General features: G+C 46.3%; 4 protein-coding genes across 4 annotated transcripts; all 4 read right to left on the bottom strand.

Annotated features, from left to right (window-relative positions):
- Positions 1–500: 500 nt before the first annotated feature.
- LOC142943611 (uncharacterized) lies at positions 501–2,690 on the bottom strand. The gene is made up of 2 exons (XM_076085213.1): positions 2,078–2,690; positions 501–1,426 (listed from the first exon to the last, which is right to left on the bottom strand). Exons 1-2 carry the CDS (start codon positions 2,405–2,407, stop codon positions 566–568), a joined length of 1,191 nt encoding a protein of 396 aa, XP_075941328.1. The 5' UTR covers positions 2,408–2,690; the 3' UTR covers positions 501–565.
- Positions 2,691–2,940: 250 nt separating this feature from the next.
- On the bottom strand, positions 2,941–13,628 carry LOC142945273 (GTPase IMAP family member 8-like). The gene is made up of 5 exons (XM_076086693.1): positions 13,466–13,628; positions 10,700–11,691; positions 10,318–10,447; positions 6,302–6,364; positions 2,941–4,527 (listed from the first exon to the last, which is right to left on the bottom strand). The coding sequence occupies exons 1-5, from the start codon at positions 13,527–13,529 to the stop codon at positions 3,533–3,535; spliced, it is 2,244 nt and encodes a 747-aa protein (XP_075942808.1). The 5' UTR covers positions 13,530–13,628; the 3' UTR covers positions 2,941–3,532.
- LOC142943594 (uncharacterized) lies at positions 7,454–9,847 on the bottom strand. Its single transcript, XM_076085195.1, has 2 exons — positions 9,242–9,847; positions 7,454–8,590 (listed from the first exon to the last, which is right to left on the bottom strand). The coding sequence occupies exons 1-2, from the start codon at positions 9,569–9,571 to the stop codon at positions 7,730–7,732; spliced, it is 1,191 nt and encodes a 396-aa protein (XP_075941310.1). The 5' UTR covers positions 9,572–9,847; the 3' UTR covers positions 7,454–7,729.
- A 729-nt stretch (positions 13,629–14,357) lies between the features above and the next one.
- LOC142943635 (uncharacterized) lies at positions 14,358–17,796 on the bottom strand. The gene is made up of 4 exons (XM_076085252.1): positions 17,728–17,796; positions 17,515–17,583; positions 16,144–16,437; positions 14,358–15,492 (listed from the first exon to the last, which is right to left on the bottom strand). The coding sequence occupies exons 3-4, from the start codon at positions 16,276–16,278 to the stop codon at positions 14,632–14,634; spliced, it is 996 nt and encodes a 331-aa protein (XP_075941367.1). The 5' UTR covers positions 16,279–16,437; positions 17,515–17,583; positions 17,728–17,796; the 3' UTR covers positions 14,358–14,631.
- Positions 17,797–18,204: the final 408 nt, after the last annotated feature.

Here is an 18,204-nt window from a genome sequence, read left to right as displayed (position 1 = left end):
TACTAAAGACTATAACTTGGTAGGATATTCACTTGATTTTTCAAAAACAAACTGCTAAAGCTTCATACTAGCTTCTAATGCATTTTTGCCCCCAATCAGTTATCACACATGGGAATAGCATTAGGGAGACACGTCTTGTTGGCCCGTATGGAGAGGAGGAATTATTGCAGAGACCAAAAACTGTTTCAATGTCCATCAGGATGCCCCGGTATTGACTCTAAATTAAGACAATGTGAACCTATATTTATCATTATCACTGCACGACAAAACTTCTGAAATCAACTGAAGGTTCAAGAAGGTTGTTTTTATTTGATGTTAGTGAAGAAAACTGTAATGCGCTAAAATATAAAGCATGTTACAAAAGCACCCCATTTCACTTTATGCTTAATGTAGAAAAGAGAGCAGCTTGTGTGATTTTTCTAAAGTTTCATTTACACTATAATCAGGAGAGTGGAACCCTTTTCAGTAGCATTATGGAACTCAGAGGGGGGGGGGGGGGGGGGGGGGGGTCACTACATGTTCGGAGGATTAGGAAGTTTTAATAAGATCCTGCTTTGCCCCTCCGTCACTTCCGCTCAGCCAGTCTCTGCAGGAGGGCAATGACTGTGTCCTGCTTGGAGGAGAGCAGCTCCAGGGCCGTGGCTATCCTGCCGAGGGACTCGGCCATCCGCACCTCCCTCCTCTCGCGCCTCTTCTCTCTGGCCTCCACCCTGCGGCGAGCCACCCGATCCAGGTAGGCCTGCTCCTCCTGCCGCTTCAGGACCTCCTGGGACGACGTGGCGTCCCCTTTCCGGTTCTGTCCTTCGCTCCCCGACAGGGATGTCGCAGACAACGAGGTGGAAGTGGAGGAGGTGAGAGAGGAGGAAGTAGGCGGGAAAGAGGGGGAGGAGGAGAGGCCGAGGATATTGTGACTGTTGCTCAGCGGCGCCCTGCCGAGGCGAAAGGGTACGGCGCCTGGCGAGAACGACGGAGCTTTGCGGCCTGCGTAGCGCGACGCGTTGAGGTCGGCGTTGCTCTTCGGGCCAAGCGAAGGGGGAGTAGAACCTGTCCCTGTGAAGCAAGGTGAGGAGATGAAAGATGGAGATGGCACAATGGTGGCTGAGTGAATACTGGTTGCAACAACGTCGCTGTTGAGGACGATCAGGGGCTTGAGCTCTGGAGCATTCGTCGGGCTGACGGTCGCCGTGGTCATTGAGCTAATGACAGGAGCGCTGCTGATGACTTGACTGCCGGTGGCCCCGTGACCCGCTGACTCCGCCCCACCAGTCGAAGCAAAGTCCCCATTAGGGCGGATGATGGTGGTGGGCTGCGGGAACTGCGGTTTTGCGGCGATCTTTGCCAGAGGAGCGGGCAGCGCGGAAACTTTGTGTCTCTTGTTGTGGACGATCTGAGTGCCAACGGTGTCGCAGAGTGTTGCGTCCATCAGCTAGAGTGAGAGGAGACCGACACAAAGAGATGGAGAGAGGAAACAAACAACCAAAGTTATTTGCAGCAGCCAGATCAGATGATCTCTCAGCATTAGCATCGCACCTGGAGCTCCACTGTTTCCACTATCCGACTTTTTAAAGACGGGCAGGACAGGCCTACTAAGCTAGGATTGCACAGCTGCTGCCGTTGTACATTACATTAGTCATTTAGCAGACGCTTTTATCCAAAGCGACTTACAATTCAGATTCTATCCTATCCTATAGATATCTATATACACCGTAGGCACAGCTACAGGAGCAATTCTGTGGTTAATTGCCTTGCTCAAGGACACATCGACATGCGACTAGCGAAGGCGGGGATCGAACCGTCAATCCTCTGATTGAAGGACGGCCCCGCTCTCCACTTAGCCACAGTCGTCCGTTGTAGGACGGTGGTTTAGCAAACGGTCAAATACTTTTGTCTTTCAGGTGAAGTATACCTGGCTAACTCATAAAAACTCCCGAACTCCGCCAAAAACAACACAGCGAACAATGTGGGTGAACTTGGTTTGGGGGTTGGAACTTTGTCGCTGGGTCAGAAACTATAAGAGGTGTCTGGTGGTTTTCCCTGTGTGGAAAAAAACAAAACAGTTCTGGAAGGAAACACTCACATCGAAGAACTCCCAGGACGTTTTAGCGTGTCCCGTCTCCCGGCTGCGGCCTTTAACCCTCTTGTATGTGACGATGAGGTTGTTCCACTTGCGGCGGATCTTCTCAACAGGAAGCAAGTGGCCCTTGGAGGCCATCTCCTCCTGGACGCTCTGGAAGAGCTGCGAGCGCTCCCGAGTCTCGTACAGGCCCCAGCGGCGCCCGACGGCCTCGATCAGACACAACACGGCTTTGGAGGAGAAATCGGAGCCGGAGGGGAGCGTCTTCTCTGAGGGGGCGGGTGGCATCGCTGAAGCTGGAGGACACGACACAGGCGACTTATTATTCCTCATATGTCAACGGTTTTGAAGGAGATATAGTCAGGGTTCGTACAGTCAGGAAAAATCTGGAAAAGTCATGGATTTTGAAAGTAGAAATTCCAGGCCTGGAGACCCAGAGGGTTTTGGAAAAGTCATGGAAATTAGCTTCACACTTCCTGTATAAGAGAGGATATGTGGTTCTTTAAGATCTACAGCATATTGGTTAAACTAGACTGGAATGTTTGGGAAGATCAGTCACGTCATTTGACGTTATGTTGTTGTCTGCGTCGGGTAACGTCAAGACTCCGACCTTTTATTTCCCACGTATACTGGATATTGGATCAACCAGCGGGATCGCTGGTTGATCCAATATCTCCGGTTTTAGTCAAGATTTCAGGTTTGATATCTGGCGACTAGCAGATAAAGGTCTCACATCAACTGTCTGCTGACAAATAAGACCGAGGTTACAGAACAGAGTCACTAGAATTAAAACGTTAATACTGTTAAAGCCTTACTTGACTGTAGTCAGTGAAATTATTAACAAAGAGCACATGCGGACACACATCTTGAGATTAAAATTTATTGAACAAGCAGCATCCCTCCACAAATTAATTCGACCTATTCCCGGTCTCATTTCACGTGGGCAGTATTATGACGTTCACACCCCCGAGCTGAGCTAAATTGTCATACAGTAGCTATTATACATACACGTTGATGACTGGAAGACTTCAATCGTATCACCAGAACTATTGACAGTTGATCACAAGGCAGCGTCTTACCTCTGTGCTGTCCCTCAACAGAGGGAAAAAGAAACCAAGCAAAGTGGAGCACACTCCCACTACAATACTGGATCACCACGATGAGGTTCAGCTGACTGTGGAGCTCAGCCAGCAAGACATTCTGATGAAGCTGCCACCAGAGGGCACCACGTCACATTTACAGTCACTTTGACAAAACACACCGAATAATTGCAGAAAGAAATCATTGCATTTTTAACTTAGACTTATTGATGATAACATTTTTACTAGCAAGTTGTACAGTTGTGTTACATGACAGACAGTAGATTGAGTCTGAATCACAGGAGAGGGAGAAATCCATAAAATCAAAAACATGTTTTTTTTCTGTTTCTAGAATTTGTAATCAAATCCATTCCTACGCCTATTGCATTTTCTTAGAAAGCCATGGTATTTTCCCTGAAATGGACGGGCGACAAATAGATTTCTTGAAGAAAATCAAAATGACAATCACAATTCCCACCAGAAGGGTCACACTTGGCACCTGAAGAGCCACAGCGACCACTCCTATTCCTCCCAGGAAGAGGAGGAATATCAGAATGTAGGAGGACATGCGGATGTAATTCTCTGCGTCCTCTCTTGATTTTTCCTCCTCTTTCCTCCACAGCTCCTTCTTCTTCATCTCCAGCTCTTCCCCCTTGAAATGCTCCAGCAGCCGTCCCTCCTTACGACTGATCTCAGTGCTTCTCTCCGCCAGAAGGCTCTCCTGTTTTTCCCTAATCTTCCTCTCCAGTTTGGGATACAGGGCCGATTGGTAATGGCCCCCTCCATTCAGGGCCACCAGGGCCTGGATCTTTGCCACGAAGCTCGTCACCTGGTTCTGGTCCTCCGGGGTCTTGTTGTTGAAGACGTGGAAGCAGCCGCTGCACTTGCGTATGAAGTTGCGGAGGTCGTCATCGCTCTCTGTGATGACGTCGTTTATCGTTTTCCCACCCAAGCGATCCCCATGCGTGAACAGCACGATGGTGTAGTCCCACACTCTGGGGCCAAACATTGCTTCGATCAGTTTGTTGGTATCCTGATCTTCCTGCGTCATCCTTCCTACAGGGAGTGCTAGCACAAAGACGTGAGGTCCTGGTTCCTGGAGTTTGACGCACTTCAGAATATCTCGCATTACCACCTCCTTGTTGCGGTACGTCTCAAAAAGGCCCGGTGTGTCAATCACAGAGACGGGCACATCTCGAGCTCCCCCGGTCGTAGCGACAGACACGTCGTTGACCGTCCCGCTCTCCTTCTCACAGTACTTAGTGACCCTCTTCAGCCTCATGTCCGATACAAACGCCTCTCGCCCGAGGATGGTGTTGCCACTTGAGCTCTTGCCGACCCCGCTCTTCCCAAGAAGCATGATTCTCAGGGGCGCTGTGAATTCAACAGACAGAAGACATTTTACTACACAACGCACAGTTAAATGCGGTCGTTCTCATTTCTCACATTTGCTTGGATGTCCATGTATTATGGTGAATATTTTAGCCTGACCAACGCAGGATCTTTGAGGCTAACACTGAGAGGTAGTGGGGTGTTTGACAAAATCTGAAAACTCTATATATCGGGTGATAGTCATATAAATATTACAAACAATCTTTATGTGAATCATGGGCGCCAGAAGTAGCAACTTTACAGCCCTGAACGACTTTCATTTTTAAGTGTCAAATCACTGTATCCCCACACATATTGCCCTCATTAAAAAACCTTTCAATAATACCCGTCCAGCCGGTGTCAGAGGTGTTTTTAACTTGCACGTCCCATGCATGCAGTGCTGGACTGAGTTTTATGAAGATAAGGCAAAGATATATTGGCAATTGTTTTTGTGGTGAAGTTTGAGAAATCAAACCATGAAGATTTAGGAGAGCAGTCAGCATTACGTGTTATTAAAACGACTGCTTTTTTTGTTAAAGGATGCTAAAATGTGGTGTGACAGGCTACAAAGATGGAATGCGAAGGTCCTACACCCACAGATAATTTCCATAAAATTACAATTACTTAACAAAAAAATGTACTTATTTTAACTTTATTTTAGAATAAAAATAACAAATATCTGAAATTATTATCTTTATCAACTCTAAAGGCAACTCAGCAGGGTTGACCCAGCCATTGAAACAGTGGAAGTTCACTCATCTTTAAAAGCTGTCCTGTATATCTGTTTGACCAGTCCATGCCAAGGCCAAGGCCAAGTGACTCATGGGTTTTTCCTTCATCGAGCATTTATAGCTGCTATGACTGGTGCGCATTACAACAGGCTGCATTATGCAAGTACAACGGTTTATTGTGTCCATGTAAAATTGTTTCACAAAACTGCAGCACATGCAACCAGAAACAAACTTTACATTTGTTAAAAAAATAAATAAAAAAGTTTCTTGTTTTTAACTTTTTGTTTGAAGTCTGTTATCTATGTTTTCATGTGGGGAAATAGACCAGGACCCTCTTCTAAAAGAGATTCAAAATCTCAATGGGATATCCTGTTCAAATAAAGTTCACATGAAGGCCCACCTATAAAATACACAGCCCGCCACTGCATAAATAAAATAAAATGTTTCATAAATGACACATAAACATGTCAAGTGTTCGAATGTCGGTTCCTATGTCCTTCATACAAATCTAGGGGATTAAAATGCAATTAATGCAAAACACTCTGTGACTTGAAAAGAAGGGTTCACACATAGTGACATGTGTTCATGGTATCAATTATTTACTTGGCTATTTCATACACAAATAAAAGCACAAGAGTAAATAATACCAGCAAAGAGCAAATAAGATGACAAGACTTTTTTTGCTGTGAAGTGTAATTGAGATAAGAAATTAAGGACAAGACGTGACAGGACGTGTCTTTTACTCAGTTTGCCTTCGGAGTTGCTTCAGTCTTGGAAAGACAGAAATAAAGACCTCAGCTAACCTCTCGGTCTAATCCAGACCTGCCTGCAGCTGCTCAACATGCAGAGAGCTGTTAGGAAAGTCAGACATGTGACTAAAAACTCCTGTGATGAGAAACAAAGTGATGGCTTGTCCCGTGGAACTGAAGTAAAATCCTTTTTAAATGGAGTTCAGTTCATTTCAAATCATTTGGCACTTCTCTTTATGGGCAAACAGAAAGAATAACTAAAAGATTTGAGAACTAATATTTCATTTCTATACTTACGTTCCTCCTTCTGCTCTGCATCAGGCAGGTTAGGGCTGCTCTCACTCGTACTGCCAACCGACATTATGTTTGTATAATGTCAGCTTTCACAGCGCTTTATGGTAAACAGTGTCTGAGAAGAGGGCCTGTTGTTGGTTTCTTTAGTTCAGGTCGGTCCAGTTTTCTCCAGCCACTCCCGAGGAGAAAGAAAGTAAAAGTATGAGGAAATGTAATGAGGGCAGGACACTAAACTCTCTAAAGTTTTAGAGGTTCTGTAAAACCTGTAAAACTGGAAACTGTTAAATGACCTACAAAAGCAAAGTACGACAGTAAAACTTGCATCTACAGTGCTTTCATGGTACATTAACATGATTAAACCTTTCTTTTTTATTGGTTTATTGATGGAAACCAAATAAAAGTCACATGCTGTGTGTGTGTGTGTGTGTGTGTATACAGTTGACTATGGAATAAACTTGAATTTGTTGGTGAACGCTGAGGGTCACGTGGTCAACGACAGGAAAACAATTTCAATTCATAAGTTGTACTTTGTAGGAAAACTTCCAACAAAACAAAAATCGGTTGGTCGATAAACTGTGCCATCTAGTGGGCAAAATGTCCACTAGAGACTAGAGGTCCATGAAAAGCCTTCGAGAGATCCACAGCAGGTTGAGTATCGGGTAGACAGGACCTTCTGCCTTAAGGATAGAGTCGCAGTCTCTCAAGTCTATCTATAAACAACATGGCTACGTGTTCATTGGTTGTAACTGTTCCTCCTGCCTGTACTGGCCACACCTTCTAGTGAAGAGATGGGAATCAAGATCCACAGTACTCGGTTTGCACAATCATGCATTATAGAGTTCAGCCGAAGCCTAAATGGGAGGGAGATTTTATACTAAAGACTATAACTTGGTAGGATATTCACTTGATTTTTCAAAAACAAACTGCTAAAGCTTCATACTAGCTTCTAATGCATTTTTGCCCCCAATCAGTTATCACACATGGGAATAGCATTAGGGAGACACGTCTTGTTGGCCCGTATGGAGAGGAGGAATTATTGCAGAGACCAAAAACAGTTTCAATGTCCATCAGGATGCCCCGGTATTGACTCTAAATTAAGACAATGTGAACCTATATTTATCATTATCACTGCACGACAAAACTTCTGAAATCAACTGAAGGTTCAAGAAGGTTGTTTTTATTTGATGTTAGTGAAGAAAACTGTAATGCGCTAAAATATAAAGCATGTTACAAAAGCACCCCATTTCACTTTATGCTTAATGTAGAAAAGAGAGCAGCTTGTGTGATTTTTATAAAGTTTCATTTACACTATAATCAGGAGAGTGGAACCCTTTTCAGTAGCATTATGGAACTCAGAGGGGGGGGGGGGGGGGGGTCACTACATGTTCGGAGGATTAGGAAGTTTTAATAAGATCCTGCTTTGCCCCTCCGTCACTTCCGCTCAGCCAGTCTCTGCAGGAGGGCAATGACTGTGTCCTGCTTGGAGGAGAGCAGCTCCAGGGCCGTGGCTATCCTGCCGAGGGACTCGGCCATCCGCACCTCCCTCCTCTCGCGCCTCTTCTCTCTGGCCTCCACCCTGCGGCGAGCCACCAGATCCAGGTAGGCCTGCTCCTCCTGCCGCTTCAGGACCTCCTGGGACGACGTGGCGTCCCCTTTCCGGTTCTGTCCTTCGCTCCCCGACAGGGATGTCGCAGACAACGAGGTGGAAGTGGAGGAGGTGAGAGAGGAGGAAGTAGGCGGGAAAGAGGGGGAGGAGGAGAGGCCGAGGATATTGTGACTGTTGCTCAGCGGCGCCCTGCCGAGGCGAAAGGGTAAGGCGCCTGGCGAGAACGACGGAGCTTTGCGGCCTGCGTAGCGCGACGCGTTGAGGTCGGCGTTGCTCTTCGGGCCAAGCGAAGGGGGAGTAGAACCTGTCCCTGTGAAGCAAGGTGAGGAGATGAAAGATGGAGATGGCACAATGGTGGCTGAGTGAATACTGGTTGCAACAACGTCGCTGTTGAGGACGATCAGGGGCTTGAGCTCTGGAGCATTCGTCGGGCTGACGGTCGCCGTGGTCATTGAGCTAATGACAGGAGCGCTGCTGATGACTTGACTGCCGGTGGCCCCGTGACCCGCTGACTCCGCCCCACCAGTCGAAGCAAAGTCCCCATTAGGGCGGATGATGGTGGTGGGCTGCGGGAACTGCGGTTTTGCGGCGATCTTTGCCAGAGGAGCGGGCAGCGCGGAAACTTTGTGTCTCTTGTTGTGGACGATCTGAGTGCCAACGGTGTCGCAGAGTGTTGCGTCCATCAGCTAGAGTGAGAGGAGACCGACACAAAGAGATGGAGAGAGGAAACAAACAACCAAAGTTATTTGCAGCAGCCAGATCAGATGATCTCTCAGCATTAGCATCGCACCTGGAGCTCCACTGTTTCCACTATCCGACTTTTTAAAGACGGGCAGGACAGGCCTACTAAGCTAGGATTGCACAGCTGCTGCCGTTGTACATTACATTAGTCATTTAGCAGACGCTTTTATCCAAAGCGACTTACAATTCAGATTCTATCCTATCCTATAGATATCTATATACACCGTAGGCACAGCTACAGGAGCAATTCTGTGGTTAATTGCCTTGCTCAAGGACACATCGACATGCGACTAGCGAAGGCGGGGATCGAACCGTCAATCCTCTGATTGAAGGACGGCCCCGCTCTCCACTTAGCCACAGTCGTCCGTTGTAGGACGGTGGTTTAGCAAACGGTCAAATACTTTTGTCTTTCAGGTGAAGTATACCTGGCTAACTCATAAAAACTCCCGAACTCCGCCAAAAACAACACAGCGAACAATGTGGGTGAACTTGGTTTGGGGGTTGGAACTTTGTCGCTGGGTCAGAAACTATAAGAGGTGTCTGGTGGTTTTCCCTGTGTGGAAAAAAACAAAACAGTTCTGGAAGGAAACACTCACATCGAAGAACTCCCAGGACGTTTTAGCGTGTCCCGTCTCCCGGCTGCGGCCTTTAACCCTCTTGTATGTGACGATGAGGTTGTTCCACTTGCGGCGGATCTTCTCAACAGGAAGCAAGTGGCCCTTGGAGGCCATCTCCTCCTGGACGCTCTGGAAGAGCTGCGAGCGCTCCCGAGTCTCGTACAGGCCCCAGCGGCGCCCGACGGCCTCGATCAGACACAACACGGCTTTGGAGGAGAAATCGGAGCCGGAGGGGAGCGTCTTCTCTGAGGGGGCGGGTGGCATCGCTGAAGCTGGAGGACACGACACAGGCGACTTATTATTCCTCATATGTCAACGGTTTTGAAGGAGATATAGTCAGGGTTCGTACAGTCAGGAAAAATCTGGAAAAGTCATGGATTTTGAAAGTAGAAATTCCAGGCCTGGAGACCCAGAGGGTTTTGGAAAAGTCATGGAAATTAGCTTCACACTTCCTGTATAAGAGAGGATATGTGGTTCTTTAAGATCTACAGCATATTGGTTAAACTAGACTGGAATGTTTGGGAAGATCAGTCACGTCATTTGACGTTATGTTGTTGTCTGCGTCGGGTAACGTCAAGACTCCGACCTTTTATTTCCCACGTATACTGGATATTGGATCAACCAGCGGGATCGCTGGTTGATCCAATATCTCCGGTTTTAGTCAAGATTTCAGGTTTGATATCTGGCGACTAGCAGATAAAGGTCTCACATCAACTGTCTGCTGACAAATAAGACCGAGGTTACAGAACAGAGTCACTAGAATTAAAACGTTAATACTGTTAAAGCCTTACTTGACTGTAGTCAGTGAAATTATTAACAAAGAGCACATGCGGACACACATCTTGAGATTAAAATTTATTGAACAAGCAGCATCCCTCCACAAATTAATTCGACCTATTCCCGGTCTCATTTCACGTGGGCAGTATTATGACGTTCACACCCCCGAGCTGAGCTAAATTGTCATACAGTAGCTATTATACATACACGTTGATGACTGGAAGACTTCAATCGTATCACCAGAACTATTGACAGTTGATCACAAGGCAGCGTCTTACCTCTGTGCTGTCCCTCAACAGAGGGAAAAAGAAACCAAGCAAAGTGGAGCACACTCCCACTACAATACTGGATCACCACGATGAGGTTCAGCTGACTGTGGAGCTCAGCCAGCAAGACATTCTGATGAAGCTGCCACCAGAGGGCACCACGTCACATTTACAGTCACTTTGACAAAACACACCGAATAATTGCAGAAAGAAATCATTGCATTTTTAACTTAGACTTATTGATGATAACATTTTTACTAGCAAGTTGTACAGTTGTGTTACATGACAGACAGTAGATTGAGTCTGAATCACAGGAGAGGGAGAAATCCATAAAATCAAAAACATGTTTTTTTTCTGTTTCTAGAATTTGTAATCAAATCCATTCCTACGCCTATTGCATTTTCTTAGAAAGCCATGGTATTTTCCCTGAAATGGACGGGCGACAAATAGATTTCTTGAAGAAAATCAAAATGACAATCACAATTCCCACCAGAAGGGTCACACTTGGCACCTGAAGAGCCACAGCGACCACTCCTATTCCTCCCAGGAAGAGGAGGAATATCAGAATGTAGGAGGACATGCGGATGTAATTCTCTGCGTCCTCTCTTGATTTTTCCTCCTCTTTCCTCCACAGCTCCTTCTTCTTCATCTCCAGCTCTTCCCCCTTGAAATGCTCCAGCAGCCGTCCCTCCTTACGACTGATCTCAGTGCTTCTCTCCGCCAGAAGGCTCTCCTGTTTTTCCCTAATCTTCCTCTCCGGATTGGGATACAGGGCCGATTGGTAATGGCCCCCTCCATTCAGGGCCACCAGGGCCTGGATCTTTGCCACGAAGCTCGTCACCTGGTTCTGGTCCTCCGGGGTCTTGTTGTTGAAGACGTGGAAGCAGCCGCTGCACTTGCGTATGAAGTTGCGGAGGTCGTCATCGCTCTCTGTGATGACGTCGTTTATCGTTTTCCCACCCAAGCGATCCCCATGCGTGAACAGCACGATGGTGTAGTCCCACACTCTGGGGCCAAACATTGCTTCGATCAGTTTGTTGGTATCCTGATCTTCCTGCGTCATCCTTCCTACAGGGAGTGCTAGCACAAAGACGTGAGGTCCTGGTTCCTGGAGTTTGACGCACTTCAGAATATCTCGCATTACCACCTCCTTGTTGCGGTACGTCTCAAAAAGGCCCGGTGTGTCAATCACAGAGACGGGCACATCTCGAGCTCCCCCGGTCGTAGCGACAGACACGTCGTTGACCGTCCCGCTCTCCTTCTCACAGTACTTAGTGACCCTCTGCAGCTTCATGTCCGATACAAACGCCTCTCGCCCGAGGATGGTGTTGCCACTTGAGCTCTTGCCGACCCCGCTCTTCCCAAGAAGCATGATTCTCAGGGGCGCTGTGAATTCAACAGACAGAAGACATTTTACTACACAACGCACAGTTAAATGCGGTCGTTCTCATTTCTCACATTTGCTTGGATGTCCATGTATTATGGTGAATATTTTAGCCTGACCAACGCAGGATCTTTGAGGCTAACACTGAGAGGTAGTGGGGTGTTTGACAACATCTGAAAACTCTATATATCGGGTGATAGTCATATAAATATTACAAACAATCTTTATGTGAATCATGGGCGCCAGAAGTAGCAACTTTACAGCCCTGAACGACTTTCATTTTTAAGTGTCAAATCACTGTATCCCCACACATATTGCCCTCATTAAAAAACCTTTCAATAATACCCGTCCAGCCGGTGTCAGAGGTGTTTTTAACTTGCACGTCCCATGCATGCAGTGCTGGACTGAGTTTTATGAAGATAAGGCAAAGATATATTGGCAATTGTTTTTGTGGTGAAGTTTGAGAAATCAAACCATGAAGATTTAGGAGAGCAGTCAGCATTACGTGTTATTAAAACGACTGCTTTTTGTGTTAAAGGATGCTAAAATGTGGTGTGACAGGCTACAAAGATGGAATGCGAAGGTCCTACACCCACAGATAATTTCCATAAAATTACAATTACTTAACAAAAAAATGTACTTATTTTAACTTTATTTTAGAATAAAAATAACAAATATCTGAAATTATTATCTTTATCAACTCTAAAGGCAACTCAGCAGGGTTGACCCAGCCATTGAAACAGTGGAAGTTCACTCATCTTTAAAAGCTGTCCTGTATATCTGTTTGACTAGTCCATGCCAAGGCCAAGGCCAAGTGACTCATGGGTTTTTCCTTCATCGAGCATTTATAGCTGCTATGACTGGTGCGCATTACAACAGGCTGCATTATGCAAGTACAACGGTTTATTGTGTCCATGTAAAATTGTTTCACAAAACTGCAGCACATGCAACCAGAAACAAACTTTACATTTGTTAAAAAAATAAATAAAAAAGTTTCTTGTTTTTAACTTTTTGTTTGAAGTCTGTTATCTATGTTTTCATGTGGGGAAATAGACCAGGACCCTCTTCTAAAAGAGATTCAAAATCTCAATGGGATATCCTGTTCAAATAAAGTTCACATGAAGGCCCACCTATAAAATACACAGCCCGCCACTGCATAAATAAAATAAAATGTTTCATAAATGACACATAAACATGTCAAGTGTTCGAATGTCGGTTCCTATGTCCTTCATACAAATCTAGGGGATTAAAATGCAATTAATGCAAAACACTCTGTGACTTGAAAAGAAGGGTTCACACATAGTGACATGTGTTCATGGTATCAATTATTTACTTGGCTATTTCATACACAAATAAAAGCACAAGAGTAAATAATACCAGCAAAGAGCAAATAAGATGACAAGACTTTTTTTGCTGTGAAGTGTAATTGAGATAAGAAATTAAGGACAAGACGTGACAGGACGTGTCTTTTACTCAGTTTGCCTTCGGAGTTGCTTCAGTCTTGGAAAGACAGAAATAAAGACCTCAGCTAACCTCTCGGTCTAATCCAGACCTGCCTGCAGCTGCTCAACATGCAGAGAGCTGTTAGGAAAGTCAGACATGTGACTAAAAACTCCTGTGATGAGAAACAGAGTGAAGGCTTGTCCCACGGAACTGAAGTAAAATCCTTTTTAAATGGAGTTCAGTTCATTTCAAATCATTTGGCACTTCTCTTTATGGGCAAACAGAAAGAATAACTAAAAGATTTGACAACTAATATTTAATTTCTATACTTACGTTCCTCCTTCTGCTCTGCATCAGGCATGTTAGGGTTGCTCTCACTCGTAATGCCAACCGACATGTCTGTATAATGTCAGCTTTCACAGCGCTTTATGGTAAACTGTGTCTGAGAAGAGGGCCTGTTGTTGGTTTCTTTAGTTCAGGTCGGTCCAATTTTCTCCAGCCGCTGCCGAGGAGAAAGAAAGTAAAAGTATGAGGAAATGTAATGAGGGCAGGAAACTGTTAAATTACCTACAAAAGCAAAGTACGACAGTAAAACTTGAAGTAGGAAAACTTCCAACAAAACAAAAATCGGTTGGTCGATAAACTGTGCCATCTAGTGGGCAAAATGTCCACTAGAGACTAGAGGTCCATGAAAAGCCTTCGAGAGATACACAGCAGGTTGAGTATCGGGTAGACAGGACCTTCTGCCTTAAGGATAGAGTCGCAGTCTTTCAAGTCTATCTATAAACAACATGGCTACGTGTTCATTGGTTGTAACTGTTCCTCCTGCCTGTACTGGCCACACCTTCTAGTGAAGAGATGGGAATCAAGATCCACAGTACTCGGTTTGCACAATCATGCATTATAGAGTTCAGCCGAAGCCTAAATGGGAGGGAGATTTTATACTAAAGACTATAACTTGGTAGGATATTCACTTGATTTTTCAAAAACAAACTGCTAAAGCTTCATACTAGCTTCTAATGCATTTTTGCCCCCAATCAGTTATCACACATGGGAATAGCATTAGGGAGACACGTCTTGTTGGCCCGTATGGAGAGGAGGAATTATTGCAGAGACCAAAAACAGTTTCAATGTCCATCAGGATGCCCCGGTATTGACTCTAAATTAAGACAATGTGAACCTATATTTATCATTATCACTGCACGACAAAACTTCTGAAATCAACTGAAGGTTCAAGAAGGTTGTTTTTATTTGATGTTAGTGAAGAAAACTGTAATGCGCTAAAATATAAAGCATGTTACAAAAGCACCCCATTTCACTTTATGCTTAATGTAGAAAAGAGAGCAGCTTGTGTGATTTTTATAAAGTTTCATTTACACTATAATCAGGAGAGTGGAACCCTTTTCAGTAGCATTATGGAACTCAGGGGGGGGGGGGGGGGGGTCACTACATGTTCGGAGGATTAGGAAGTTTTAATAAGATCCTGCTTTGCCCCTCCGTCACTTCCGCTCAGCCAGTCTCTGCAGGAGGGCAATGACTGTGTCCTGCTTGGAGGAGAGCAGCTCCAGGGCCGTGGCTATCCTGCCGAGGGACTCGGCCATCCGCACCTCCCTCCTCTCGCGCCTCTTCTCTCTGGCCTCCACCCTGCGGCGAGCCACCCGATCCAGGTAGGCCTGCTCCTCCTGCCGCTTCAGGACCTCCTGGGACGACGTGGCGTCCCCTTTCCGGTTCTGTCCTTCGCTCCCCGACAGGGATGTCGCAGACAACGAGGTGGAAGTGGAGGAGGTGAGAGAGGAGGAAGTAGGCGGGAAAGAGGGGGAGGAGGAGAGGCCGAGGATATTGTGACTGTTGCTCAGCGGCGCCCTGCCGAGGCGAAAGGGTACGGCGCCTGGCGAGAACGACGGAGCTTTGCGGCCTGCGTAGCGCGACGCGTTGAGGTCGGCGTTGCTCTTCGGGCCAAGCGAAGGGGGAGTAGAACCTGTCCCTGTGAAGCAAGGTGAGGAGATGAAAGATGGAGATGGCACAATGGTGGCTGAGTGAATACTGGTTGCAACAACGTCGCTGTTGAGGACGATCAGGGGCTTGAGCTCTGGAGCATTCGTCGGGCTGACGGTCGCCGTGGTCATTGAGCTAATGACAGGAGCGCTGCTGATGACTTGACTGCCGGTGGCCCCGTGACCCGCTGACTCCGCCCCACCAGTCGAAGCAAAGTCCCCATTAGGGCGGATGATGGTGGTGGGCTGCGGGAACTGCGGTTTTGCGGCGATCTTTGCCAGAGGAGCGGGCAGCGCGGAAACTTTGTGTCTCTTGTTGTGGACGATCTGAGTGCCAACGGTGTCGCAGAGTGTTGCGTCCATCAGCTAGAGTGAGAGGAGACCGACACAAAGAGATGGAGAGAGGAAACAAACAACCAAAGTTATTTGCAGCAGCCAGATCAGATGATCTCTCAGCATTAGCATCGCACCTGGAGCTCCACTGTTTCCACTATCCGACTTTTTAAAGACGGGCAGGACAGGCCTACTAAGCTAGGATTGCACAGCTGCTGCCGTTGTACATTACATTAGTCATTTAGCAGACGCTTTTATCCAAAGCGACTTACAATTCAGATTCTATCCTATCCTATAGATATCTATATACACCGTAGGCACAGCTACAGGAGCAATTCTGTGGTTAATTGCCTTGCTCAAGGACACATCGACATGCGACTAGCGAAGGCGGGGATCGAACCGTCAATCCTCTGATTGAAGGACGGCCCCGCTCTCCACTTAGCCACAGTCGTCCGTTGTAGGACGGTGGTTTAGCAAACGGTCAAATACTTTTGTCTTTCAGGTGAAGTATACCTGGCTAACTCATAAAAACTCCCAAACTCCGCCAAAAACAACACAGCGAACAACGTGGGTGAACTTGGTTTGGGGGTTGGAACTTTGTCGCTGGGTCAGAAACTATAAGAGGTGTCTGGTGGTTTTCCCTGTGTGGAAAAAAACAAAACAGTTCTGGAAGGAAACACTCACATCGAAGAACTCCCAGGACGTTTTAGCGTGTCCCGTCTCCCGGCTGCGGTCTTTAACCCTCTTGTATGTGACGATGAGGTTGTTCCACTTGCGGCGGATCTTCTCAACAGGAAGCAAGTGGCCCTTGGAGGCCATCTCCTCCTGGACGCTCTGGAAGAGCTGCGAGCGCTCCCGAGTCTCGTACAGGCCCCAGCGGCGCCCGACGGCCTCGATCAGACACAACACGGCTTTGGAGGAGAAATCGGAGCCGGAAGGGGAGCGTCTTCTCTGAGGGGGCGGGTGGCATCGCTGAAGCTGGAGGACACGACACAGGCGACTTATTATTCCTCATATGTCAACGGTTTTGAAGGAGATATAGTCAGGGTTCGTACAGTCAGGAAAAATCTGGAAAAGTCATGGATTTTGAAAGTAGAAATTCCAGGCCTGGAGACCCAGAGGGTTTTGGAAAAGTCATGGAAATTAGCTTCACACTTCCTGTATAAGAGAGGATATGTGGTTCTTTAAGATCTACAGCATATTGGTTAAACTAGACTGGAATGTTTGGGAAGATCAGTCACGTCATTTGACGTTATGTTGTTGTCTGCGTCGGGTAACGTCAAGACTCCGACCTTTTATTTCCCACGTATACACAGACGTTTCAGAGAACGCATTTGTCTCAATGGCCTGGAAAAGTCTTGGAAAAATATTGGTAAAAATGTGCATGAACCCGGTCTACTGAAATATATTTAAAGGGCCCATGAACACATTTTCTCAACCAGCATCTTTCTATTAGCTCTATTAATTCATTAATGTCTGCCAAAGTTAGAACCGTTTTCAATTGTTTCGAAACTGATTTTCTGTTTTTCCTTTGTTCTTCTCGCTGGTCTGATGTGGGCGGGAAAAGATGATGTCACATACTCCTGTGCTCCAATCAGGATAGGCAACATTTGCAGACAGAGGACAGTTGTTGGGAGTTGTTCCTTGAGCATTAAAACATGTGAATAAAAAACAGCTTAAGCTGATTTTAAACTTTGCTGTTGTTTATTTGGTCATGGATATTTATTGTTGTGGAATTTTTAAAAAAGATTTTAAACCCAGTTTCAAGAGGCTTTAACATGAAATACAATGGAAAAATGTGTATACGCTTTCAGAAAGCTCCAATTTATGAAAGTTTTTGGAATCTGAAAACCATCATTTAAGAGCTTGAGAACTAATTAAAAAATAAAAAACTCACTGCCACTGAATTTTATTTCCACAAGTTTTAGCCAAACTGAAAAAAGGTTTTCTATCAGCATCTATAGGTTTGTTAACACAACAAAGGCAATGTGTGAGAAATTCAGAATCTATAGACTCTGTATTGTGGCAACAATCACAACAGTGAGATCCACTCACCTGGAGCGATCTTCAGGTACGTTTTTCCATCCTCTGTTGTGGTGAAGAAGCGGTCTGTACTCACAGGATCTGATAGTGGGGACACATATAAGTGGTACACATCGTGTTAAAAGATGTTTTAAAAAGATGGCGCATGCTGATCTCAATATTAGATAGAAATGAACCCCCAAAATAAAATAATTTAATAATAAACCAGCTGATGTGTGCACTCACACAGCAACACGGGAGTAGTAGTGGTGCCAGCCAGCTGCTCTGCAGTCGGATCCACTCCTCCTCCTCTGCATGCGGTATCTCCGCAGGGCGCAGGCGACTCTCGGCTGCCCACAACCAGCGCAGATGTCTTCTCGTCGACCGCTTCGGTCTTCACATGCATTGTCGCGACGTCGCTGCAGCCTCCTTGCAGGTTCCCCTCCATGGCCGACACGGGAACAGACAGCAGCAGAGAGGCCGTTTTGTCTGCGCAGGCGTTGAATCGGGAGAAAGTTTGCAGCTCGCGGGTCTCGGTCGGTGATGGTGTTCAGCCCCGGTGTGCGCTGCTAACGTCATGACTACCCCACGCGCGCGCCGGGTTAGTTAGGTGCGTGACGGACAGACGCCACATCCCCCGTGTGTTTTTCACGAGGGGAAGAGAAATGGCTGCGCTGTCCACCTCGGCCGACGGATGCGCAGGGCGGCTGCGCAGCTCTCCGC

The sequence above is a fragment of the Anarhichas minor genome, unplaced genomic scaffold (genome assembly GCF_050575085.1).
Source record: "Anarhichas minor isolate MPS153535 unplaced genomic scaffold, ASM5057508v1 ptg000007l, whole genome shotgun sequence".
Taxonomy (NCBI): Eukaryota; Metazoa; Chordata; class Actinopteri; order Perciformes; family Anarhichadidae; genus Anarhichas; species Anarhichas minor.
The sequence above is the reverse complement of the archived record's forward strand: the minus strand, read 5'-3'. Positions and strand labels throughout refer to the sequence as shown.

Excerpts from the sequence above, each read along its gene's own strand:
- LOC142943611 (XM_076085213.1), bottom strand. The coding sequence starts at position 2,407 with ATGAGGAATAATAAGTCGCCTGTGTCGTGTCCTCCAGCTTCAGCGATG. Across the intron at positions 1,427-2,077 it reads CGTCCTGGGAGTTCTTCGAT|CTGATGGACGCAACACTCTG; the intron begins GTGAGTGTTTCC and ends CTCTCACTCTAG.
- LOC142943594 (XM_076085195.1), bottom strand. The coding sequence starts at position 9,571 with ATGAGGAATAATAAGTCGCCTGTGTCGTGTCCTCCAGCTTCAGCGATG. Across the intron at positions 8,591-9,241 it reads CGTCCTGGGAGTTCTTCGAT|CTGATGGACGCAACACTCTG; the intron begins GTGAGTGTTTCC and ends CTCTCACTCTAG.
- LOC142945273 (XM_076086693.1), bottom strand. The coding sequence starts at position 13,529 with ATGTCGGTTGGCATTACGAGTGAGAGCAACCCTAACATGCCTGATGCA. Across the intron at positions 6,365-10,317 it reads TGTTGAGGGACAGCACAGAG|TGTCGGTTGGCAGTACGAGT; the intron begins GTAAGACGCTGC and ends ATACAAACATAA. Across the intron at positions 4,528-6,301 it reads TGCAGAGCAGAAGGAGGAAC|CGCCCCTGAGAATCATGCTT; the intron begins GTAAGTATAGAA and ends TTGAATTCACAG.
- LOC142943635 (XM_076085252.1), bottom strand. The coding sequence starts at position 16,278 with ATGGCCTCCAAGGGCCACTTGCTTCCTGTTGAGAAGATCCGCCGCAAG. Across the intron at positions 15,493-16,143 it reads CGTCCTGGGAGTTCTTCGAT|CTGATGGACGCAACACTCTG; the intron begins GTGAGTGTTTCC and ends CTCTCACTCTAG.